Genomic DNA, 26,438 nt, shown 5'->3' with positions numbered 1-26,438 from the left:
CCTCAGTTGCTCGTGACAACTCTCCGCAAGCTAGGGAACGTTGTCGAAGATATCTTCTCTTGAAGTCATCCTCATTTGATGCGATAATTTTCCAAAGGAAATTACCGAAGATCCACGCTTGTCGATCTTTTAAAGTTTGCCTGAACTTTGCTTCCGTTATGCCTGTACGTCGGCGCTCTTTTGCTTTTAACCTCTATGTCGGTGCCTTTTGCTGTGATGACAATCCTCTTTTCTTTGGGAATAGTTGCCAACACAACTCTTGTACAATGTATGACAATCCGATTTAGGGAAAGTTGTCAATGCCACGTAACAATCCATCCTTGGAAATATTGCCACGATGAAGCGACAATCCGTACCTCGGAAAATTTGCCAAAATCCAATTTTTGGAAAAGTTGTCAATGCTTCGTAACAATCTTTCATGAGGTTCATCTGTTGTTGCTTCACGGGGTCATCGACCCTAAGTGCGAGAAGTTTCAGTGTCTCAGTCAAAGTAGCCAGTTGGTTCTTAAGATCATTGACTTCTTCTTGAGTAGCCATTATCTTCTTAGCCTTCCTCTTTTGACGAATCGGTTTATCGAAAAGCGAGACTTGAATAAAGAGGTTGTCTTTGATTAATCGCCCTTCTCTCCTTGACCAAGTACTGTGGAAAAGGAATTTGGGGATACTTATTGTTAATTATTTGACTCAAACTTTATTCAACATGCGATTGATGGAGGAAGTGAAGAAAAATTGGAATAGAATGTGAAGAAAAGTGATGTAGATGGAGGGATATGAAGGATTAGGAATAGAATGTACCCCAACTCAAATGACGGAAAGACTGACTCATGCATGAACCTAGGACATGGTCATGGTGATGTGTACTCAAAGTGTGTGCTAAGATTAGTGAGTGTATGTGACATGTTAAGACTCGTGTCACGACCATGTGGCTAGACTATGTGACTAAAACTCGATTAGTGGCTCGACAAGGTGTTATTAACTGAATTAATTAGCAAACTGGTTAATTAGACCCTAGGTGATGACTCGACCAATAATCCGAACTGTCGGCCAAGCGACAAGACTGGCGTCACACTGTGGAGCTTGGCGCCAGACAACATAGCTGTCGTCAGACGCTACACACCATAGTGTGGCGCTACAGCTCAGACCTTGGCGCCAATAGTGGAGCTTCAGTCTTGGACTGTTTTCGGTGTTATTAGTCAACTGGGGTATGCCTAAAGTCGTACTAGGTCAATTCCGATTAAAATATTAGACTTTATTGACTCAAATTAATTAATTAATTAATTAATTAATTAGGCAAAGTTTTTGAACAAAATACACACGTTAGTAACTACAAGGAAAATAATAATCAAAACAATTAAATTAAATAACTGAAATAGAGATTTGGGACCAAACCCTCAGAAATTAAACCTTTCACGTCTAAGGCGAAGGCAACTTCGAATATGGCTAGGTGTTTCTAGATCTTGCGAATGCGGAATTTTGTATGAGAAAACAAAGTTTTGAAGAAGATGAATGAGAGAGATGAATGATTAACTGAAAATTAAAAGAATGTTAATGAATGAAAACTAATTGAAGGTGAATAACTTGCGAATGAGGAGAATTGGTGAATAAAAACGGAGTTTTTAATACGATATTTATAGAGAAAATCAGCCAAAAAAGATAAATTAACCAAACAGAGTCTGACGCTCAGGAAACAAAGCTGGCGCCAACCCTGGCTAGCTGGCGCTAGGCACCAGCACTAGCGCCAGGCGCCAATGGCTAGCGCCAGGCCTGGTTCCAGGCGCCAAGGCCTGGGGTTGGACGCCAAGCTTGATTTTAACACGTTTTCGAAAATCCGATAAATTTACCGTACTGGAGGATAAAATAATATAATTTCTTCGAAAATGCTATTTGATTTTGACTAAAACTCTGAAAAGTCAACAAAAGTCAACTTATTAATGCTAATTGAATTAGGAATGAAAAGAACCTTCTAGAAGAATCTAGAAGACTAAAACCATTCCTAATTGCATTAGGAATGATAAATCATATTAGACCCTCCCCTAGATAATTGGGCCGCATATAAAGCTCAAACCGGGCCCAGTTTGGTAAATTGACCATAACTTCCTCAATATTCATCGGAATTAGGCTTATAACATATCGTTGGAAAGGTCTTTGCAAGCCCCATCCAAATACACTATTATTGGACCCATATCATGGACCAACCAAACTGGATTGGCTGTTTTCTTAAAATAAAGTTTTCAAAAACAGCGAGAAGAGAAAAGAAATAAAAACTTTCCGCAACACTAGACCTTTCCACACTTTCGCTTCATTCGATTATGATTCGACGTGAAAGGTACTCATCACCGGGTTTGGTTTTGGGGAGACACAAATGGGTGTCTACAGACACCTTGTCCAAACTCATTAAGTATCGGGGCAAGGTAGAAAGAGTGTACCACGCCCCATGATCGCCTGGTGCCTTGCTCAAGTAATGCATATGAGCGAAGGCGGAGAAGCTGGGAGCTAAGTTCTAGAGCTCGTAGGCGGAAATGTAGCTTAAAATGTTCACCCATGAGTTGGGGGTGAGCTGCCAAACTCCCATATCATACCCCTTTAGGATTTTCCTAATCCCGGTATGGAGGGGGAACCGGAGGCCGGCTTCTATAACCGCCTTGTAGCAGACGAAATAGTGGTCTGCATTCTCAATCTCATCATCCCACGCCATCATTGCATCAGCAGGTGGGACGATAATATCCCACCCCTTTCCAAAGAAGTGCTTCTCCTTGAAAGCCCTGAAGCCACTCTTCAACAGGGTATGTCACCCGAAAGCATCCTAATCTTCTTCGGGTTGGGGTTGTCAACAACTTTCGCCAGCTGCTGATAGTCAGCCGCGAAGTTATCCTGATCGGAGCCAGAAGTTTCGGCCCTCGATCTTTCATCGGCCTCATTATCGCCGGATCCATTAGAGGAGGCAGCTTCTTCACCGCCTACCTCCCGTACGCCATAGCTCCCGGAAGAAGAGGGAGCCTCTTCATCAGAGTTGCCGCTCTCCTCCAAATCCTCATGTTCCCCATTCGGAACAACCTCATCGGCTGACACTTCCATAGTGCGTTGGCTCTTAGACTTTCTGGCCGTCTGTTTGACTCTAGCCATTGTTCCTGCACAGACACAGAGAGGGAGGAATTCGGAGATGAGCACAGCAATTCCGACAGTCTAGAAAAGGCACCCCCTGTTCTAGACTCAGCCGTTCCGAGAGACCGGCTGAGTGTCCTGGGCAGTGCCGAGTGTGTGGATTGAGAACTCATTTTATTTCTAAAACTATGTATACAGACGGAAAAAGAATGTATACAAGTTGAAAAAGGAAAACTAAAAATGGTACAGGTGGTTACCTTGCTTTAGCTCTGAAAAATCTGAAAACAGCTACAGACGGTTGACCGGGTGTTGCAAAGTTAGCACACGAAAATCCTGAAAATTCTGATGCAGACGGAAGCAGAGAATCTCTCTCTAAAACTCTCCTTTTTCTCTCTCTAGAAAAGTCAAATGAAAGTGAAGTGAGAGAAAAGGGGGGGTAAACTTCTATTTATAGAAGGTAAAACGGGGGCATCCCCGTTTGAATTTCAAATTTCACTATCCGTTGTTACTGTTCACCCTTGATGGATGGGCACGTGTCACATGCGTCACGTGACATGCGCGTGACCCCTGTGAGGGGCAAATGTTTAGGGTAAAAAATTACCCTAGACATGTGGACCAATGAGAGGAGGCCACGTGGTGAGTTCAGGATGGCCTAAGTGGCCAAATACCCTCTTGACACGTGGCCCCTTCAGATAAACTCCTGAAATGGCGGCCTTCAAGGGCCCAAATCCCAAGAAGCGCCGTAAACCGACACATCCCAATAAAATCTAGGTCAAGTGACCTAGATAAGGGCACACTCTCCAACGACCCTATAAATAGGGAGATATTTCCTCATTTTGGGAACACATTTTGAATCATTTATTACACCTACTTTCTCTCTCATCAGAGAAACACCTGAGCTTGGAATCCGAGCAGATCCCCACCTAAATTTCCGCACTCTCTATTCTTCTTCAAGTTACTAACTTGATCGTCGGAGGCGGAGCTCCACCACCCGGAGTCTCCGTTGTTTTTGCAGGTACATCTCAGCCGGACCAATCTTTGTGACGTAACTCTCCCGAGGGACAAAACACCCAAAACAGTAGTAGTAGTAGTAGTAGTAGTAGTAGTAGTAGTAGTAGTAATAATAATAATAATAATAATAATAATAATAATAATAATAATAATAATAATAATAATAATAATTAATATTTAATAATAATAATAAATAAATAAATACTACTAATAATAATAATAATTAATATTTAATAATAATAATAATAATAATAATAATAGTACTAATAATAATAATAATAATAATAATAATAATAATAATAATAATAATAATAATAATAATAATAATAATAATAATAATAATAATAATAATAATAATAATAATAATAATAAAATCTGCTCTACTCTGCTCGGCTCTGCTCTGCTTTGCTGAAATCTACTTTGCTGTGCTGAAATTTGCTATGCTCTGCCCAGAAGCTCAAAAGAACAGGGCTTAAATGTGGTTGGGAGAGTGGTTTGGTGAGGAAGTAGAATGAACATGAGTAGCACGTAAAACACCATTTCACTAGTGGAAAAAAGGTCATCCGTAACGGGCAAAAAGGGCCCATTCGTAACGGGCAGCGTTCATTATTTGTAACTGATATTTTGAACTTATTTACAAATGAAGTAGAATGCAATTGCTGGGTGTTTCATCTTAGAGTGAATGTGTGTTTGATTATATTATGCCATTTTCAATGTTTTTTTGAAAGGATATTATGCCATTCAGTTAGGTTTTGTGTTGTTATCATGGCAATGAAGTTGCTTTTAAGTACATGATGTCTTACTCAAGAAAAAATAACTAAAGACTAGAAATAACTTTAAGGTATCATAAATAACGCAGATAAAAGTAAAAAATAGACAAAATTATATTCATTGTTGAGTGCAGGATGGGGCAAGGCAGGGTAGTTGAGACGGATTTGGAGCAGGTGCAACATGAAATCCATCCCTATCCTCATCCCCATGATGGATACAAGATTTATCCATGTCCCCACTCTATCCTCGCCAAACTTGAACCCATCCCTACCTTAATGGGACGGGTCTTCTATTTAACTCGTATTATTGACAACCTTATAATTAATTGCATAGATAAATTCAAAAAAGAATACAACACCTAATAGATAAACGAAACAAACTCTGAGTTTAATTTAACGTTTATTCACCATAATTGGGGCAAATTGGTAAAGCAACCAAACCAGTAACTCTAGAGATGCAGTTAGATAATAAACGGCTTTTTACTAGTATATAAATAAAAATTACACTATTAGTGATTTTACTCATTTAGCACCTCATTAATCTACCGTTATAGCTTTAATAGGTAATTCAATCTTAGCCTATAATTACAAAATAAACAAAGGTCATGATATTTTGATGGTAATAAAAATAAAAAATCAACTAATATATCTGTCTTTAATGAAGCATTCCGCGCGAAAGCAACCTATGCCTTGACCAAAGATCCTTCATCAACCGGACAACAACTTTGGCGCCAACAAACAATGTTATCTTGTCACTAGCATAATAGTTAACCCCATTTGAGAGTCGTTAACTTATCTCTTCAACCTTTTTAGACTTACCAATTGATTGGTACTTGTTTGTTGTCTCTTTTTTCTTTAATGAACTATTTCGTAATTCATATTAAAAAGTTAATTTAGGCATCGCTCGAGCCAAAAACTACTATAACCGGGAAGAAGTTGACTTGAGTGACCCGTAGGATACCTGAATGACGGTTTTGCCAAGTTTTATTAATTCCAAATTTCCAAGTATAGGTACTCGAGTGCTCCGCTAGCAGTTCACAATTGTTTTTGGGTTTGCCAAAAGACCTCAAAACCTAAATTCCTCTCCATTTTCTGGCGGATTTTGTGCAAATTCATACTTTTCCAGAAATCAAATTCAGAAACAATTGTCAATCGCTCTTAGGTAATTTGTTGTCTTACTTTTGTTTGATTGCCCCATCTTTGAACTGGTTCTATATTACATTTATCAGCAACAATTTTCAATTTATTGGTATGATAATAATTGTCGAATTATTATTATTGTATTTTAAATTTTGATAATTATTGTTCATTTGATTTTCAGATTAATTAGTTTTTGGTGTAGTTCGTCATATGTTAATTCAAATTCTTGAGTAATTTGTTGAATTGATTCATAGGATTGAGTTGTTTGTATGCTCCATTGTTAATATAAGTGGGAATTTTTTGTTTTCTTCTAATTGATGTAATTAAATATGAATGTAATTGAATATATGCGCATTCTTAATTTAAATTTTCTGATTGAAATTTGAATAATTCTGTATAATAATTAGGGGCATCAGTCACAATGTCAGGCAGAAACCCTGGTCCGCCATTGCCGATGAAGAACATGCCTCATGGAAGGATTCCGTTTCCACCCCATGAACCGCCATATGGCCGAAATCTTGGTCCGATGCCTCACCCTGCACTTCTTGAGGAAATGAGGGAGAGGGAATCCCAGTTTGGGATGGGCCCTAGGTCACTACCCCCTCATCCTGCTATCCTCGAGGAACGTCTCGGAGTTCAGCTTCAAGAAATTCAAGGTTTATTAGTCGATAACCAGAGGGTTGCTGCTACCCATGTTGCATTGAAGCAGGAATTAGAAGCTGCTCATTACGAGTTGCAACGAATGTCCCATTATGGCGATTCCTTTCACGCAGAAAAGGATATGCAGATGAGAGAAATGCTTGACAAGGCTGCCAAATTGGAGATGGAACTTCAAGCAGCAGATGCAATGAAGGCTGAACACATGCGGGTTCAATCTGACATTAAAGAACTTACTGTCGTGAGGCAAGATCTTATGGCTCAGGTCCAGAGAATGAACCAGGATTTGACTAGATTTTCTACTGATTTACAGCAAGTTCCGGCATTGAAAGCTGAAATTGAGCATATGAGACAGGAGGTTGACAGAGCAAAGTATGGAGCTGTTTTTGAGGGTCTTGTAATATTACATATGTTTATTTATACAAGTCTTGAATGCTTGTTTTGGCTTCTTTTTGTAATATAATTGGGGGGTTTGCAGGGCTGCTATTGAGTATGAGAAGAAAGCATATGCTGATAGCTATGAGCATGGCCAAAAGTTCCAGGCCAAAATGCTCTCAATGGCTAGAGAACTAGAAAAGCTTCGGGCAGAGGTTGCTAATGCAGAGAAGAGAGCACGTGCTGCTGCTGCTGTTGGCAATCCTGGTATGATTGTTTTGGAAGGTCTAATTTATTTGAGCATTGTAAGAATGGTGCTTTTGTTTTTTGATTAGCTAATGTATGAGGCTAATAGTATCTTCAGTTATTGGATAAGGTTTTCAATAGCGAGGTTTTTAATTTTCAACATTTGGATGTTAGATATGATTAAAAAATTATCACGATGAGCTTTTAATAATTCAGTTTATGTATTCAGTGCTCCCCTCTCTCACACAATGTTTGTGCACATTGCTTGTCTGAAAATGCCTCTTGTCTAGTAAATCAGCCAAACTTAGTTCATTTCTTTGTTTATCTTAGGAGCAGTGGCAGGTTATAACACCACTTATAGCACACCTGAAGCTGGATACGCAGGAAATCCCTACCCAGCTGGCTATGGAGTAAACTTAGTAAGTTTTCTTACTGAGATTTTATAATTTGGTGTGCTCTGTGATGTTTTTATGGAATGTTGCGTTTTTGCTGTTTACAAAGATCATGTAGCTTGGTTTTCGGTGTTTGATTTACAGACACAGCCTGGTATGGAAAATTATTCTCAATATGGACCTGGGCCTGGCAATTGGGGAGCATATAACGTGCAACGTGGTCAAGGGCATAGATGAAGTGGCTTGCAATTATCTGATGATGCAGAATCCTGTTTTGTTTTGCATGCTGGTCTCTTCAGCTCGAGCTTGATAGATGCATAAGTGTGACTGCGTGAGTAACTTTGAGGGATCCTTTTACAGAATATGGGGATGCTTCTTTACTAAGTATGTCATATTGTCATGAGGTGAAATATGTTGTCATTATATTGTCTTGTCCACAGAATATTGGTAGTAAGGATAAGCTTTATCTATTTACAATTTCTGTTTCTCTCATTTCATTTGGTGACATGTGTTATGCGTTTCCATGTCTATATTCTTTTATAGCAGAGGTGACCTATTTGCTTAAAGTATTGGTTTCTCAGGCCTCATAGTTGATTCTGTTTCAAATAATTTTTCTGTTTATAATTGGACCACCGAAGATTTTAAAAAATTGTGTACATCTGATCTTGCTTCATTCCTTATGAGAGATGTGATTGTTGGATGCTGCCTTTAGATTTTCTAAAGAATTATTTTGTTTGATTCTTTGTTTACATCTTGTTCAGTGACAAGTGAAGATCAAGAAACTATATGCATCTGAAGTCAGTTCCTTGGCTAGTTTATTATATTTTTTGTTTTGCCTGTTTTTGTGAAAGTTGGCAAATGTTAACTTGACATGACGAGCCAGTCCATGCCTGACTTGGAAGTGGCTGGTTGAGTTAGGAGTTATTACCTTTCAATGTAAATGGGTTGATATGAGTTCTTCATTTGACTCAATGGGATTAGTTAAGTATGGGTTAGTATAATTAGGCTAAACTTTGTTTGATTCTACCTATATCTATATAAGCAAATTCATTAAAATAATGAAACACAAGAAATTATAGAGATGGATCGTAACTTGGAATCATAAATAATTCTTAAACATACTTTTTGATTATTATTTTTTTATTTTTTTTTTATAATTTTTAATAGTACTAATACTAAATATTTTAGGGAAGTGTATTAAAAACAAATGCCTTAGATGATGAAGCCCAAGGTAATAAGGGTACGTGATTTCAATTGGCAAGGTGAAGTGTTTTCAATGCGCTAAAAAATACACAGTGAGGTGCAAATAAAGTGCATGGAAAACTTATTTACTATCCCCAAAAGGAAAAAAATGTATTATATATAGCAGCACCTCATGCCTATGTTTTATGACTAGGCATTACAACCTCCTTTTGCTTTAAATTCTCAAAGTGTAACTGTAACTTTAGCTTCCTTTTTTTTTTTTCCTTTCCTTTTTTTCTTTCTTTAAACATTGGATTAGATTTGTGTAACTGTTTTTTTTTTTTTTTTTTTTTTTAAGATATGGGTTAGAGGTTAAAATCTCTCTCTCTCCCTCTCTCTCTCTGGTGTATTTTTTTTTTTGGTGGGGGTGGGGTACAGAAACAAACCCTACCGGACAAGACTTGTTTGCCTACTCTAATGATTTTATACTATTTATGTCATGCACATCACCTTGATAGTAAAAGGCTTAGTTCTTTGGTGTATTATAAACCTACTCATCTGTTTTGACTCCATGGCACCATAGCTTTTATATCTAACTCAGCAAAACATAATTGTTAGTTGTCAAGTGACCTTATTTATCTACGTAACCATATGTAAGGTAGATTGTGTATTGTACTCAAATGTGGCCATTTATTGGCAGGATAACAAGGAGTGACATGTCAAAAAAACCTACAATTGTTAGTCATATGAATTCCTCACTGTCTTAAAAAAATAGTGAGATACAAGCAGGTAGATGCTAAATAGGCTATGACTACCTGGACAGCGTAAGGTTCTACTGTTTAGCTGTTAAACAGACTACAACACTCTTTTCTTTCTTTCTTTTTTTTTTTTTTGATTGGGTTTTAATTTTAATTATATAGTTGTGCTTTTGATAATCCTGTGAATAGTGTAGTTGATATGGCTTGATGAAAGTTAAGATATCTATGTTCACTATCAGGTGGAGATTATAAACAGAAAATATTACAGCGCACACAATAATATTACAGCACACTGTAATATCTGACTAGGAGTCAGATCTGTATATCTATGCTCGAAGTCGTATTCTCCTACCCTTCACCCCTTTTGTTGCTCATATATTGGGTGAGATTTTTAAATTTGCGTTCTAGAAATTGCCTTGTTCAGTTTTTTACATAACAAATTCAAGAAAGACTACTTGGCGCTGATCTGCTCAAAGCTATTGGAGTTTGTATGGTGCATCTGGCCTTTTGCACAAAAAAGGATTCGCATGATACCTGTATTTGCTTACTATTTCCTTATTGTAAGGCCTGAAATCATTGAAGCTTTCTCATGTGGATCTTTGATGATCAATGTTGGGAGATGTTTGCTGCTGCTATCTGGGTTTTGTACTTATATAGAAACAATCATATTGTATATGAGGTTATTCTTCCTCTTGTCAAGGTGGTTTGAAGTTCTTTATCACGAGGCTTGTATATACTTCCTATAGTCAAGCTTTAGCTTTTGAGCGATACTTGACAAATCTTAATTTTGTAGGCATTGCTTCATGATAGTTCTAGAGCATGTCAAAAAGAAAGAAAAAATGTCTTTCTGGCTCCATCTTTAGGCTTTAAGTTGATCTTCTGGTTATGCTGGTAGGATAGCTTTCTGGTAAAATTTAGGAGTCATCAATCATCTTACACTTGTTCTGTTGTAATTTAGCCAGCATAAATGGCCTCAATTGCTATTGCACCTCGTATATATCCAGGATTTGCCTAAGGCTAATTTCTTAGCTTCTATCACCCCGGCTATTTCCAGAAAGTCTTTGTACAGTTGAAAGTATCATGACATTTAGAGATAACCAATCATCCCTTCTATATATTCTATCTAATACTTTAATGATTTAAGAGATCCCTATAGAAGAATATGTTGGTGAGAGCTGAGAGCTGTCAGCTGTCAGCATGTGAGTAAATCTCAGTTCACATGTCAGCAACATATTCCCTTTCGGATCTGATAGTTTGTTCAGGCATCCATTTTGTTTGCCACTACATAATTAGAAACATGAACTAGCAATTTGCCGGTCTCATCTTCTGGATGGTGATGGCCATGTAGGTGCACTCAATATACTACACTCCCAAGTTTAAAATCCCATCAACATTTGACTTGCTTTGCTCTTCAGTTGGATTTATTATCTTCATCCTCTGGGGTTTATTGCTTAGTGATGCCAATAAAGACAAGCATATGATTGATTGGACTACGTTCAGACCTATTCTTGTCATAAGTTCAGTAGCAAAGTTGTCAAATTTTGTTTGCTGGAAGACATAAAATGATCATTGCCAAGATATTTATGAGCGTGAAGCAGCTGGATGAAGGATGGATATTTACAAGTAAGTGCCATAGTATTTAGCTGTATCACCATGATTTAGATATTGTCACATTTCATGGGATGCCTTGATTGTGTGTTCTTTATATTTTTAAAATTCGAATTTTTTCTTTCTTATTTGGTCCTACACTCCCTAGCAGCTTTTGCCTCCTAATGATTGTATTTATGTTTTCGTTTTTTTATTGTCTGCTTTGTGGTTTCTTGATACCCGATTCTCGCAGATGAGAATTTTTGTTTTGGATTGGTTTTGTTGTTAGTTAGCTGGTAGATGTTGTCATTAGTTGTATATTTGTATTAATATTTTGAGTAATGGTTTAGTCAATTGGCTTATGAATGAGTTTGTTGTAATAGAAAATGCTCAAGATTGTTGGCAGCATTCTAGAATATTGTCGTGGAGCTGAAGGTTATATGTGAGTTCTCCCTTAACCTCAGAAACTTTGCCTGGCTATAAACCTTGATGAGAAGAAAAAGGGGTCTGTCCAAAAAGAACAAAATATCTATCAAGAAGGTGAGACAGATTAGGTAGAGCTGGTGAAGAGAGGAAAGCAAAAGAGGATCAGAAGAAAGAAGAGAATGTAGATAAAGAGTGAAAAAGCCAATTAGGCGTGTTTTAATTGCTTGTTTCTTTGTTTGTTCGATTTGAGTATTCGTATGTTTTCCAGGTATGAGACCTGCATCAGACGTGGTTGAAGCTGACAGAGATTTATGTAGAGATAGTGGAGAGGAAATCTATGAAAAGAGGGTGAGGTGAGAGGATAGGATTGTGAGTGTAGAATTTAGAGGATAAATTTGATTCTGTATTTTGATGTTGGAACTTCCACCTGGAAAAGTCATTAATAATATGTTTTCCTTATTTAGTATTATGGAAACCCTTATTTGACTTGAAAATCCAAATAAATTTTTTTTTTAAAAATATTCATCTCAGGAAAACTTATCAAGTTAAATGATGTTCACTCAATTAGGATTGTCTGGACTTATAAGTTGCTTAATAATCTTCTGTTGTTTAATGGTGTAGACTAACTACATCAAATTTCTAATAACACATTTTATGCTTGGCACTTTTTGCTTATGCTAGAAATTCTACTGTTCTGTGGATGTGTCTGATAGCTTGAGGTTTTGTTATTTTGAGGTGGTAATTATGCTAACTACTTCATGATGTTAAACTTTATTTGTCCATTATAGCTTTGTTTAGATAAGTTTAGCGATTTTCTTGTCGACTAGCCATTATGGCCTTATAGAATATATGTTCTGTGAAAAGACATTTATTTCTAGCTTGTTAGATCTGAATTAAGGTGAGGTTAGACAAATTTTGGTTGTTACCTTTGTGGCTGATTAGGTGGTTGATGATACTTGGAGTGGTCAGAAGGGTAATGTTTTGGACTAAAACTTTAAGTGAGCCTATGATTGATTGATTGGGTGATTATGGGTATACTAAGTAGAGCAATAAAATGTGGATGCACCAGGTAGAGTGAAGAAATGGGTTCAATATTGTTTCTTGTCTGCTTGTTTCTTACTTGTAGTGGATGGAGCGGCCTTTGATGAATATAAAGCCACAAGGATGTAAGGAAGGGTCACCATTTTCTTCATAATGGTACATATTACTGTCTTCATTTGCTGATCCTGTAGATAGAAGCGAATGGATGAAATTGATCTTTGTAGGTGACCGTGAGAGACAAATTCTTGTATCGTGCAGCCAAGCCAACCTTTTAGAAATAAGGGTTTGATCTTGTTACCTACTTACCTATTGATTCTTTAGCTTTTCCTATGAAAGATATATTCTTTGTCAAGCATCCTTATATGTTACTTGTTTTATTATAGGACAGAATTTCTCTAGTTGTTGCTATGTGTTTTGAGAGGGTTATGACTTGTGAGAACCTTTTTTTTTTTTGTTTTTTTGTTAAAGTATGGGGGGAGGATTAAGGAAATTGTCCAGTGGGTTGGGATTAAGTTTGCTAGTTTAAAAAGGTATTTGGGTTGGGTCTTGGTCCTTTGTAGTCTAAGGCCCATCTCTTTGGTGGATAAATGGTTATCGTTTCTTCTGAATCATACTTCTTTTTAGCGTCAAATCATCAAGTACAGACGTGATATTCCAAGAAATTACTATAATTTTCCTTGGTTTCATTTAATGTTGGCATTGGATGAGTTTGAGTCTGACTTATGGAGAAATGCATGGAATAATAACTTTTATGTTTCAATTCCTCATCCTATAAACTGTTTCTTACAAAAGCCTCTGATTTTCATTTCTTGTTTAGAGAGGGTGTGTTCTCTTTGTGTAATTATTATATTAGATTAAATTCTAAAGATTGAAGGTTGGGTGAAAATTTTTGTGGGATTTTAAGAGCTAAGACAATCCATTCTTGTATAGTTTTAGTGACTTAGGAGCAGGATATTTGATTTGTTTTCTCAATATTTCATATATTACTGCATTTCCTTTTTCTGTTCCAGTTATCCTTGGAATGCCAAGGTTCCATAGAAAACCAAGGCTTTAATGTTAAAAGCAATCTCAGATAGGTTCTGCTAAAGTAGAGACCTGGTAAGTGCTGCTTAGTTCTTACATCATATATTTCTTCTCCTTATGTAGTGGGAAGTAGAGAAGTGTAGAGGTTAAATTTTGCATTGTGGCCTTGCCTACTTTTTGCAATTCAAGGGGACCAGATTGAATGTCATTGAGCATTTGCAAGCCCCTTATGTTACTTGTAAGGGAATTTCTACGGCAATCAACTGGTATGATTATGCCATGATTTCTGTGGTTTTATAGTACATATTCTAGTTTGGAGTTTGTAGGGTAGAGTTGTGTTTATTTCTTTTTGATGATGTTATCTCTAAGGCATCAAGTCTAGGTTGAGTGAAAATCAATTTTGAGAGGTTTCCTGGTCTTCTTTTAATGTGATACGTAAGTTATCTTTCTTATTGATGGCTTTTGTTTCTGAATAAGGTCATACACGTTTGTGTATTTCTTAATAGTGAAGGTATCCACTTTCTGAGGTTCCTATAGCTTACTTTATGCTATCAATGATAACCAGCTGGTAGTTTAGTTTTAGATTTTCAGCTATGGTGATTGCTTAATGGGGACATATTGTAGTACTTGAATTTATTGTGAATAGCCACGATATTGTTGGGTTGAGCAGTATGGTGATAAATGAGATGAATACTTGAGTGTGGCTATTATGGGAAGTTGATGTTAAACAAAAATTGAGCTGCAGCTGATCTATATTTAATTAGTGAAACTCAATGCTGCTTCCTTCCTCCACTACCAAAGAAATCTGCGATTTTTTTTATGTATATATTGTTGGTCTTGATTGACATGTTTGTTGTCATCCCAGATCCATGTTGATGGATTTTGGTTCTCTTGACTAATTTATTTCTGGTCATTGTCATCAAAGATTTTGTATACGTACAATTAGCTTTCTTTTGTTTATTTTATTAACCAAAAGCTTTCACTTATTTTTATTTCTCCAACTGCCCTTGATGGCTCTGCCATTTCTTGAGTATTCTAGAGTTTATTATCGGGAACACTATCCAAATATCAGTGCCTTGGTTGAACAGTTTAATCATGGTCATTATGGAAAACTGATTATACTAGTTAGTTTCTGTATATAGGTGTAGATGGTTGAGATTATGAGAGATTGCCTATCTGTGAGTGCCAAAATTTTATTTGCATGCTTCCTTGCTGGATGAATAAAGCTTTCCTACCTGGTGATAGTTCTTGCTTCCATATTATTTTTGTTATTTTAGTAATTTAGAATTCCTCTTGTGAACATTTCCTGAGTGAAAAAAATCCAAAATGCCTGGCTCATATTTTGTAAGCATTATTTGCCCTTGCTACTTTCTTCTATATGTATATTGAACTTGATCTTATAAGGGTTTGTTCTGGTCTAATGTGATCCAATTCTTCTTATTGCAGCTATGGACATTTTGCAAGGAGGGTCGATCTTCCTGCATGTTAGATGGGAATATATAAGGTACTGACTTCTTGCCTTCATTATTTTACTTATGTTCTTAGCACTTCTCTAGAATTTGTTGTCTGACAAGGAAATGAAGATTATGTTCTTTTATTTTTGAAAATTGGTATTCAATATTAGGTTTCCGTCTGACGTGGAGACAATTTAGCTGTTTGAATGGTTTGTTTGTGAAGGTAGCGTAGTACATTGATAATTAAGCAATATTTGATCACTGCTTGGTTTTTTGTAATGAACTGATATAACTTGCACTAATAATAGCAAAATATCGAGAAAAGATTGGTTCTTTGATTAGCTAGGGGTTTGTTTGGCATCACTATGGTTTCTGTTTTTTGGTTTTTTGTTTTTCAAAATCATATGATATATGTCATATAATGAATAAAAAAGTCAAATTATTAAACTCATGGTAACTTTGAAAACTGACAACAAAAAAATGATAACACCTTTTTCTCGTTTTCTGAAAACTGAAAACAAAAAACAATGCCAAACAAGCCCTAAATAATCTGATTTTTGGTAAATAGATTTGTATAAAGAAAAATAAGAAAGATGGAAGCTTTACTAACAAATGATAATGGTGAAAGGGTTACAAAAGATAGGTTAATAGCTCAAGGCTATCAATCTTCGATAGTGAGTTTAGCTCATAACTCTCCAAAAGGTTCTCACCAAATTTCTCACCAAAAGGTTCTCACCAAATTTCTCACCAAAAGGTTCTCACCAAATTTCTGTCTCCCTGTTTCCTTCCCTTCCCTCTCTATTTATATTAAGGACTATTAACCCTAATAAACTAATAAAACTAGAATACCTATACTACCCTCCAAGTTAGTCTATTACAGTTTCAGATAAATGTTTTGAAGATAAAGTTATATAAAATTGGAGATAAATACCAAATATTTGAGAGATATGATGCTCTCTCAAACCTAACTAAGAAAAGTTAAAACAAAATTTTCAACTCTTCTCATTATCCTTCTCTTCCTACCCTCTTCTCTTCTCTTTAAATTGGCATTAATATTCTCATTTCAATCTAACTTATTTCCTGATTGTTTCCTCAAGTTTCCAAACCGATTATTTGTTCAATTCTTATTATAACCCTCATATGGCTGCTTCATAACCATGGTCTCAATTTTGGAGGCCCAATAGCAAACAGTTTGGGAATTTGTCAGATAGTACTTAAGCTGGAAAAATCTATTAAATATTATACCTTGCCTCCGTTTTTCAGTGAACAAGTCAAATATCCAGCATTGGCTTTGTGGTGTTTTTTTTTTTATTTATTTTTTATATTTTTTAATATATATCCCTTTTTTGCATTTGAGCAATGCTTAAAAAAGCTCAAAGGTGCAATGAAGTAATTGACTGAAGTGTGCCTAGGTGCGCCTTTTTGAATGCGCTATTGGTGCATCTCTTTGAATGTACTCTCTACCTTAAATGGCTAGCCTCTCAGCGCCTAGATACGCTTTTTATACACTATGCGGGGAGTGACACCTTTTCCCCTTCCTCACTCACCCTCTCTTTCTACTTTCTTTTATCTTTCGCCCTCAACTTTTTCCATCCATTGTTTCTGAACTTCATCTTCATCTTCCATTATTTATCTTGCTCATTGAAAGTTGAAACCTCATAGCTGAGAATCTGTCTACATCAGTAATCTATACTTAATATTTAAAAACTCAATTAAGGAAAGACACATGTCCCCATCCTATTACATTGCCCTATTTCTTTTCTAACCCAGTACGCTACATGTCTTCTTACATTTATAATTTTTTATTAAACTATCTTAACTCTTTCATTAAACTTATACTTCATCTCTCAACCACACTTTGTCTTCATCTCCCCTTTTCAATTCAATTTTTTCTTTGTCTCTCTTTAATTTTAGTCTCTCCACCTTTTTAAAAGCCTCATTATTGATTAAAGTACCAAATATTTAATTTTTTTAATCATGTTTTCGATTATACATTACACCCATAATGATTTATTGGTATTTCCTCACTCGCTTCTCAATGCAATTTTCTATTAACAACTCGTGCATTGCAAGTTTACTATTCAAACTCTTACCATATGTAAGATACACGTAGTCGCATATGTGCTATTGGCCTATTGCATTTGTTTTGTTTTTGTTTTTTTCAATACAGTTTTGCAAATTCCCTTCAGATTTTGATTTGATGAAGATTAAATTATCCGAAATTCCCTTCCCTTAATTTTTTTTGCTTAATTTGGATTTGAGAGATAAGAAGAGAGAATGATATGGATTTTAGAGAGAACAGGCTGTTGCCTTGGCTAAGCCTCTTCATTATGAAGGTGCTCTTATAATGCGGGTAAAAAAACTCCGTAACAATAAAAGCCATTTAAAAATAATTTAGAGAAGAGGAGAGGGATAAACTCATATGTTCATAAATCATCAAAACTTATTCGTACAAGCCTACTCATCTTTATATTTATACGTTGGTTACCCTAAAAACTTCCTAATAATACCCCTTGAATTGCTATTGGGAATTCATTATTGAATGCAAGGAAAAGAAAAAATGGTAACTAAGCCATCGGCCGATCGAGCATGAATGGAGATTTCCAAAGTTACCATAAGAAAACAATAAAACCTTTATGATCGGGTAGACTAAGGAGCAAAGAGACCTTGAGCCATCACTTGACCCCACGGACAAGATGGCCACCTAAAACCGTCAGAAAATACGTAATTTCCGATGGTTTTTAAAAAATTTTGATGGATGAAGCTGTTGGAAATTTCCGACGGTTGTAATAAGCATCAAAAAATGTATTTCCGATGATTTTTCCGATGGCTTTTCCTATGGCTTTTAAAGCCATCGAAAAGTATATAATTTCCGATGGTTATTAAAGCCATAGGAAATTTCCGACGGATTTTGAGCAATTTCCGATGGATTTAAGCCATTGGAAATAGGCTCTTTTTTTGTAGTTAATTCGCCTAATCGGGCATGAATCAAGAACTCCAAAATCTTCCAATGAAAACAAAAACCGTTTTGATTGAGTATAACGGAAGTAACAATGACACTTTGAGCCATCATGTTCGGACTCCATCAAGCAAATCTTTGAAAGGAACCTAATTTGGCGGACCAAAGAAACAATAGACCTTCACGTATTAATCTGATGAAATAGATTCACCCTACCAAGGCTTCATTGGCAAGTGAAGTAAGAAATATCCCTTCATACAATTGATAATCAACACTTTATCACCTAAATTACGTCTCATAATAAGAGTAAAATCTGCTGTGGGACGCATGCCTGACCCATGTAAGTAAGATGATCATTCAAATAGTCGTGTTTGGCAATAACATGACAGAGCTTTATCAGTTCAGGTGTCTATAATCTATCCATGAGTCTCGTGGATGCTTCTGGGAGATCATGCTCAAATTCGTTATTTAAAAGCCTAGGTAGTTAAATTTTTCAGTTTTTGTCCCCCTCTACGAATTCAACTAACTTTCCTATCTCAAACATTTCCTTAAAGGTGGTTGAGGCATCATGCCTTGCTTCTGAGAGTTTGGACAATGCTGTGGCTGTGATACTTAGCGCTTGGCATACCTTTGAGATAATGCTAGATAATAAGCAAGTTGTTACTTATAAACCAATTTAAAATTTACATTGGTGTCATTAATTGATTTCCAATACAAAGACTCTTTAAATCCTTGATGCATTAATAATTAATTTAATAAAAACGCACTAGTGGCTTCTGCTTTAGTGTATTAGAACATCTCTAAGGACTCTAATGGCTAAGCTTGACTAGTTGTAGCTTGACTTGCCTCTTCAATATTCCGAGCTACACCATTTTCCAATAGTAAGATGCAACTCGTGTAGCTTAAATGACCCCACATGTCAATCAATGACTTTCAATAATTTTGTTACTTCATCCGTTATTAATTAATTGCAACAAGGGGATATTATTCTGAGACATAAAATATTCCTTTGTTGCATTTAATATTTAATGGAGGAAGCATTTTTCTCCAACTAACAAGGAAGGTAGCTTATTTTGGCAAGAATTGAAGATAGATAAGCACAACTAAACATTATAATGGTGTAAATGGTACGGTCAAGCTAGTTCTATGTGATTCCATGATTTTAAGCTACGACAAAATGCTATTGGAGTAGCCCTTACCATACTATAGCAGAAGCCACTAAAACTAGTGTCCCTCCTAAAAGCATTGAGGCTTTATAGCTAGTAGGTTTTAGGCAAATTTCATAACGTTATATTATATACATACTTTACAACTATAAAGCTGCTGCTCCTAGAAACTTGGCATTGGTTTCTTAAGCTTTGCTGAAAGACAAGGCATTTCAAGCTTAGTGATCCTATTATTAGACTAGGTATGGGTGCAGCCTGGTAGTAGTCACTTGGAGAAAAAAAGGGGGGGGGGGGGGGGGGGGGGGGGGGGAGGGAGGGGGGGAGGGGTCTTAAATTGATAGCCTCGAGGATGGGGGAGGGGGTTGCGAATGCCTCCTTGATTTGGAATGACTGAAGTAGGGTTCAGTTAAGGTTGGCTTTATGAGTTTGATGTTAGATTTTCCTTGTGATGTAATGTTATAATTGCAGTTTAATATAAAATTCGTTTTGTACAGGTGGGCTCTTTTTGATGATTTGTCACAGCTCAGAATTCACTTTTTGGAAGCTTGCAATACAATGCTGCTTATCAACAGCGAATTGACTTGTGCATTCTGTCATGGATTATATGATAATTTGCCATCTCAAAGAAGTGTTGTCTAATGACAAATAATGAGATGAGAAAAAGGCATGCTTCATGAAAATCATCTTCAAGTGGGAGGGGAGGAGGGTAAACCTTGGCTGAGGTAGCCTATTTCTACACAGAATGGCAGTGAGGAAAACGGAAAAGATGCAGGAATCTTTAGTAACAGTCTTGCACACGTCTTTGGTGTACCCTCTATAATCACCCGAAACTTCTCTTGATTTCCATAAATTGGTTTTTGACAACACGCATACGACTTCAGTCACGGGGCACCACCACTAAACCACCATGGTTTTGACACCAAATGAAATACTTTTCCAGTACCTAACTAATTTGTGCACACCTCTTCAACCATAAATCCATCATCACTACCTTGTTCAAATGCCAGCAACTACCATCTTGCCACCACTTGAAACATTTTTTTATCAGTCAAAAATCTGCTGGTGACTCGGTTTATTGTCTCAAGTAAATTGACATTTTGTAACTCTGGTGTATTACCATTGTATCATATCATGTACCAAATTATGATTTACATTGAAGTCATTAGTTAATTTTCTGTTTCAAGGTAGTTTTCCAAACATAAAATTTACTTCCTCGTTTCTTTTAGCTGACACGTCACGTTTGTCAATGCACAAATTTAACCGTTAATATCTTTTATTACTGAAAAGCAAAAATTATGAAATGTTGATATTTTGAAAAAATATGCCGTGACGAATCTAACAAGACCTCGCATAATTATATTTTTCATTACGTATAAATCATAAAACACGATTAGAATGAAGTATGTGAATAGTGTTAAACTCAAAACGTGTTAATTAAAAGGAATAGGGTAATATATTTTTTTTCCCAAACATAGAAATGTCTAAGGCCCCATTCTTTAGAGCTGCTTTGCTCTGCTCTGCTTTGTTAAAATCTGCACTGCTCTGCTTCAATCTGCTCTGCTTAAAATTAGTACTTAATATTGAATTATTATAATAATAATTAATATTCAATAATAATAATAAATAATTAATATGTAATATTTAATAATAATAATTAATAATTAATAATAAGAATAATAATAAATAATTAATATTTAATAATAATAATAATAATTAATACTTAATAATAATAATAACAATAATTAATTATTGATATTTAATAAAAAAATAATAATTATTAATTATTAATATTTAATAATAATAATAAATTATTAATAATTAATAAAAATAATATTAATCATAATAATAATTAATATTTAATAATAATAATAGTAATTATACTAATAGTAACAATAATACTTATACTAATAATATTAATTATAATAACAATAAGTGATTTTTAAAATAACAATTAATATTAAGATAATAACTAATATTTAAAGATAATACTAATTATTAATTTTTAATAATAATAATAATTAAATAATATTTAATAATAATAATTAATATTTAACTTTAAAAATTTAATGATTATAATAATAATGCGATAATATTAGTAGTAGTAGTAGTAGTATTAATAATAATAATAATAATAATAATAATAATAATAATAATAATAATAATAATAATAATAATAATAATAATAATAATAATAATTAGTAATAGTAATAGTAATAGTAATAGCAATAGTAATAGCAATAGTAATAACAGTAATAATAATAGTAATAATAATAGTAATAATAATAATAATAATAATAATAATTGGCAGATATATATTTCACAAAGGTTACCGCTTCTGCAGAATCTGCTTATTCTTTAACTCCTTGACAATCAGCATTATGGAAATCACAGCAGGGTGATCACACCTCTGCTTGGCTTCGGGCGGTTCCTATTTCAGGGTTGGGTCAGACGATGAACGCCAAGACTTATCGCTGTGTGTTGTCCTATCGGTTGGGTGTTCCATTGTTCTCTATCTCGACGTTGTGCTCTGCTTGTTCGAGGGTTTTTGCTGGAGATATTTTTGGTGATCACGCGGTGTCTTGTGCTTGTATTGTGGGTATTAAACATCGGCATAATGTTGTTCGGGATACCCTTGTTGATGTTTGCTATCGTTCTGGAATTTCAGCGAGAAAAGAGGTTGACATTGGGTTGGCCGGAGGGAACGACGAGGCCCTCAGACCCGCGAATGTGTTACTTTATTCATGGGATCGTGGTCGCGATGTCTGTGTTGATTTGACAGGGTCTTCTCCTTTGACACGGTCAGGGCTATCTGACTTCATTCTTGGGCGGGTTGTGGCTGATGCAGCTCATCGGAAGCGGGTTAAGCATGAAGCTCGATGTCAGGCGATTGGATATGGTTTCAATATTATTATTAATTATTAATATTTAATATGAGACATTTGCATTGGTTTTTTTTTTTTTTTTTTTTTTTTATTTTTTTTATTTATTTATTTTTGCTAGTTTGAGGTTAATTTGGATCATTATGGACTAACATGACTCCCAAAAATTTAACCGAACAATTTTCGACACACAAATCGAAACATTAAATGTTTAAAAGGGGTATTATAGTCTTTTCCTTAATTAGTTTAACTTAGTGAAATAGTTGTAAACGGTGTTAGTCACGGTTGGGAAAAAGGCCAAACCACGAGTGTACCGATGAGAAGGCAAAAATTTAAGAGTGTATCAATGGGAAAAGTCAAAACCACGGGTGTACCAATGGAAATTTCCTTATTTATTTATAAAATGACCCCTTATTTTTGTTCATGACAGTGATGAACATATTAAGATTTGCCACTCAAAGCTTGCCTTAGTTGATCATGGCTGTCATCCGCTGCACTAACATACACATACTATTTCATCTGATGGAGGATAGACATTCTCACTAGCAAATTATCCTTGAAGATGGTGTTTGAACAACATTTATACCAAATGTACCACTCTCAAGCTCTACCGCAGGTCCTCAACCTCTACATGAGACCTCTATGATTTCGCACAGAAATTGGCAATAATGTATAGAACAACTGAACAAGTAGCCATCGTATTTATATATAAATTTAGTCTAATCTTAGAGGAACTCATATAGTTCACTTAACTGCAATCCAGTTCTAGCTAGTCCTAGTCTGAATGCTATATGATTAAATTACACCAAAGCATTACAATCTGCGAATATAAACAAAATTTTAATATACAAAGTTAGACGCCTTCAAAGGTTGCACACAGTCCAGAGCATTAGAAGGCCTTTCAAATCCAACAATTAGCTCATCACGCTGCTCCATGCCTCTGTGCAATCTACCTATTTGTACAATCGTACTTAAATAGCTGCTTATTCAGTTGATTGATCATGAATTATCAGTCTTCTCTTCTACGAGAAAATGCTTCTTCAGGATTTCAATAGTTTCTTCTCTTGCACTGCAAATATTCCAATATAAGACATAAGAATTCAACACATCTATCATACTAAAACAATTACAAATCAGCACAGAAAAATATACAGACCATAAGTGTCAATCAGATTTCTAACCTGCCAGGCCTAATTATCTTATATTTTCCCGGACTTGTCAAATCCACTATTGTAAATCCTGCACGGCCCATGGGAAGCTCAATGCCATCACACACATAGGCACAGTGTCCCCACAAACTCTCGAAATCTTTGATGCAGACACTACTACGATGTCCAGTCAAATTTGCACTAGTAAGAGCCAATGATCCTTATAAAATGAGGGCTGCCCAGCTAATCTTCATGATTAACGTTTTTTGTCAATCTTTGCAGCCACGTCAGCATGTTGGCTTTGAGGGAGCCCAGTCAGCAGTCAAGTCAGCAGCCCAGTCACAGGAAGAAGAAGACACTTAGATGAACGGCTCAGTCACTTTATTTTTTTGCTTAGTCATTAGATGCATTAATTGTATATTGACCATGCAAATAAAGCTCTTTGACTCATTTTTCTTCCCAACCAAGCAACATTTCTTGATTATAATTAAAATGGACAATATTGAGAAATTGAGTTCGATGAAGTTTGTAATATGTGTGGCAATGGTCAATGAATAAAAAACCTATACTAAACTTGTTTTTTAATCAATTAATATCATGATTTATTGTGCAAAATCTGCTCTTTAGAATGTAAATCAAAGTGAAATAGGATGTAATCTTAATTTCAACACTGGCTTATATGATATGTCTTGTTCTTCAATTTTTAACTTATGAATTATGTGTCTGTGTTTCTTTAATTATAGCTATCAACGGAGGTTTATAATTTCACTTTAAATAACAGGTGTATATAGAGCTCCGAAAACTTTGTAATTATTCGTTGCTTAGCTACCCATTTTTTTAATGACTTTTCAAAAGATTTTCCTGTGAAGTTATGTGGGAAATTATAGATCTTGGACAGAATTTTCAATAAACTTCACATAACCCAATATATTAGGAGGGAAATTGTGTTTACAGTTTAGGAGGGAAATTTAGCTAACTATGGTTATTGATTTTAGGTTAATTTGGTCAGATTTACGTAAATATTGCTATATTAGATAAAATTTTGAATACTAATGCTATTTAGGAGATTATTGAATATTTTTTGTAAATTGTTGTACATTTACTTCTCTATCATTCTTGTGTTTATATGTTTTGCTACTTTGTTTGGATTCTAAGACCTGTTTTCTTGGTTGTTTTGAGCATCTTAAATTCTTGTTGCTTGATCTTTTATTGTAATCTGGTTTAATTTGTATTACTTTGAATCTTGGTTGTAATTTAAGTTTATGGTTATTTAAACTCCTTATACGGAGTATAAAGAAATTTTAGCGTGAAAACATGCAAATAATGAGTATTAAATTAGCAAAGTTTACAAATTCAGAAAGGAAAATTTGTATTTAATCTATTGATGTAAGATGAATGAGAGAATTTTGCCATATGATTTAGAAGCCAAACGTGTTTAGTTGGTGTGGTCCAATTTGGCAATTGCCAGCTAAATTTCAAAAATACAACCTGTTATATTTACCCCCTTTTATCTTTCCTCATTAATTTTTCTAAAGTAAAGTGATGAGAATTGTTTTTTTTTTTTTTTTTTTTTTTTTTTTTTTTTTGTGTGTGTGTGTTTTATAATTCAAAAGTAGAGAGTTTTGTCTACATTTACATAGAATGTAAAAGTGAAATGTTTAGATATTCGAAGCATATATCTCTGTCGTTTTTTTTAATATATATTTGAATAGTAGCGACATATGTGGCTTCCGACATTCATGAAGGACTATTTTTGGGCTGGGATGAAGACAACTCAGCGGGTTGAGAGTATAAACAGTTTCTTTAACGGTTATATGAGTCGAAAAACCAAACTATTTGAATTTCCTCAAAAGTATGTGAAGGCCATAGATAAGCGTGTGAGAGACGAGACATCTGCTGATGCAAATTGTGCAAAATATGTAATAACTTTTGATAATACTAGAGTGGCCAACGCGCGCAATGCGCACGACATGGCTAGCCAATGCGGAGAAGTTATCAATAGCTTGTACATACATAGTTATGATATGATTAGTAAGCATTTTGCACGTAAAATGTCTTATGCAATATTTAAATACCTTGAAAATGGTAAGATTTAATACAATGAACCTTTAGAAAGAGTAATAATCGACTATTAAGTTCAAAATCATATATCCTTAACCTTTTCTTATGTATTTTAAAGTTTAAATAATAGCATTTACATGCTTTTCTTATAGAGTCCAGATGATTCTTTAGAATAAAATTTTGATACATATTACAAGCTGAAAAACAAAGAGAAACAAATAGAGGAATAATGAAATTTTGCATCAATTTGTTCTTGGGTACCCTATGAGTAGTTAGGACTCTTAGGTGTTAAATTTTAGTTTTGAGTTTGGATTTTGCTCAAGTCCAATGCAACGTACATTTATACTTAGTATTGCTGTTAAGTCTAATATGATCATCTAATATAAAGTTTGGTAGCTTGAACCCAATGTAAAAATCCAAAATAATATAAAAAAATACGGAGTAGCTAGCTTCTTTTTTTTTTTTTTTCCTCTTTGTATATTGGGCCAGGGGCTTTATTTTTTAATACTATAATTAAAACCAATGTAAGAAGAGCTGAGTTATCCAATGCAGGCAAGCTTGAGCTCAGCTAATTCAACTCAACAATACAAAGAAATACAATAAATCATTAAGCTGATACTCATTAGATGCAGAGCATATAATATTATTATGATGCATTATATCAGAATCTCACCAGAAAAGTGGTATCTTCTCTTCTAACAAGTAACAATAAGCCTTTAAGGTAGATTAGGATTGATAAGAGAACTACTCACACCTCCTTTCCTTCAAATATAGAATATACATCTAGAGCCTAAGCACAAAGGCATTCCACTCCCTTTAAAAAACATGTACCTTGAAAATTTGCATCTTTTAAAGTTGTGGACTTTCATTTTACTCTCTTAATCCTAAAATTATAATCGAAATTTAGATGTCCTTTGCATCTCATAACAACGAATCTAATAGCAATGTTGAAAGCGACCTTTGTAAAATTCTACAATCCCCAAAATCAAAACCAAAGTACAATCTAAAGATCATAATAAATAAAAATCCTAAGAAATCGTATAAGGAAAAAATTAAAGTAG

General features: G+C 35.0%; 1 protein-coding gene and 1 long non-coding RNA gene across 3 annotated transcripts; both read left to right on the top strand.

The window, feature by feature from the left end:
* Nucleotides 1-5,891: 5,891 nt before the first annotated feature.
* On the top strand, nucleotides 5,892-8,366 carry LOC145629174 (protein FLX-like 1). Of its 2 annotated transcripts, none has more exons than XM_081681712.1 (5): nucleotides 5,892-6,045; nucleotides 6,431-7,052; nucleotides 7,159-7,322; nucleotides 7,632-7,720; nucleotides 7,838-8,366. In XM_081681712.1, exons 2-5 carry the CDS (start codon nucleotides 6,445-6,447, stop codon nucleotides 7,928-7,930), a joined length of 954 nt encoding a protein of 317 aa, XP_081537838.1. In that variant the 5' UTR covers nucleotides 5,892-6,045; nucleotides 6,431-6,444; the 3' UTR covers nucleotides 7,931-8,366. The 2 variants fall into 2 exon arrangements, with proteins under 2 accessions (XP_081537838.1, XP_081537840.1); XM_081681714.1 differs by having other exon boundaries at nucleotides 5,898-6,045; nucleotides 6,440-7,052.
* A 2,256-nt stretch (nucleotides 8,367-10,622) lies between these two features.
* Nucleotides 10,623-20,472, top strand: LOC145629176 (uncharacterized). The gene is made up of 3 exons (XR_014111593.1): nucleotides 10,623-11,256; nucleotides 15,157-15,214; nucleotides 19,784-20,472. It is a non-coding gene; the product is annotated as an uncharacterized LOC145629176 (long non-coding RNA).
* The last annotated feature ends 5,966 nt before the right edge of the window (nucleotides 20,473-26,438 follow it).

The sequence above is a fragment of the Chenopodium album genome, chromosome 4 (genome assembly GCF_948465745.1).
Source record: "Chenopodium album chromosome 4, dcCheAlbu1.1, whole genome shotgun sequence".
NCBI lineage: Eukaryota > Viridiplantae > Streptophyta > Magnoliopsida > Caryophyllales > Amaranthaceae > Chenopodium > Chenopodium album.
This window is presented reverse-complemented; position numbering and strand designations above follow the sequence as displayed.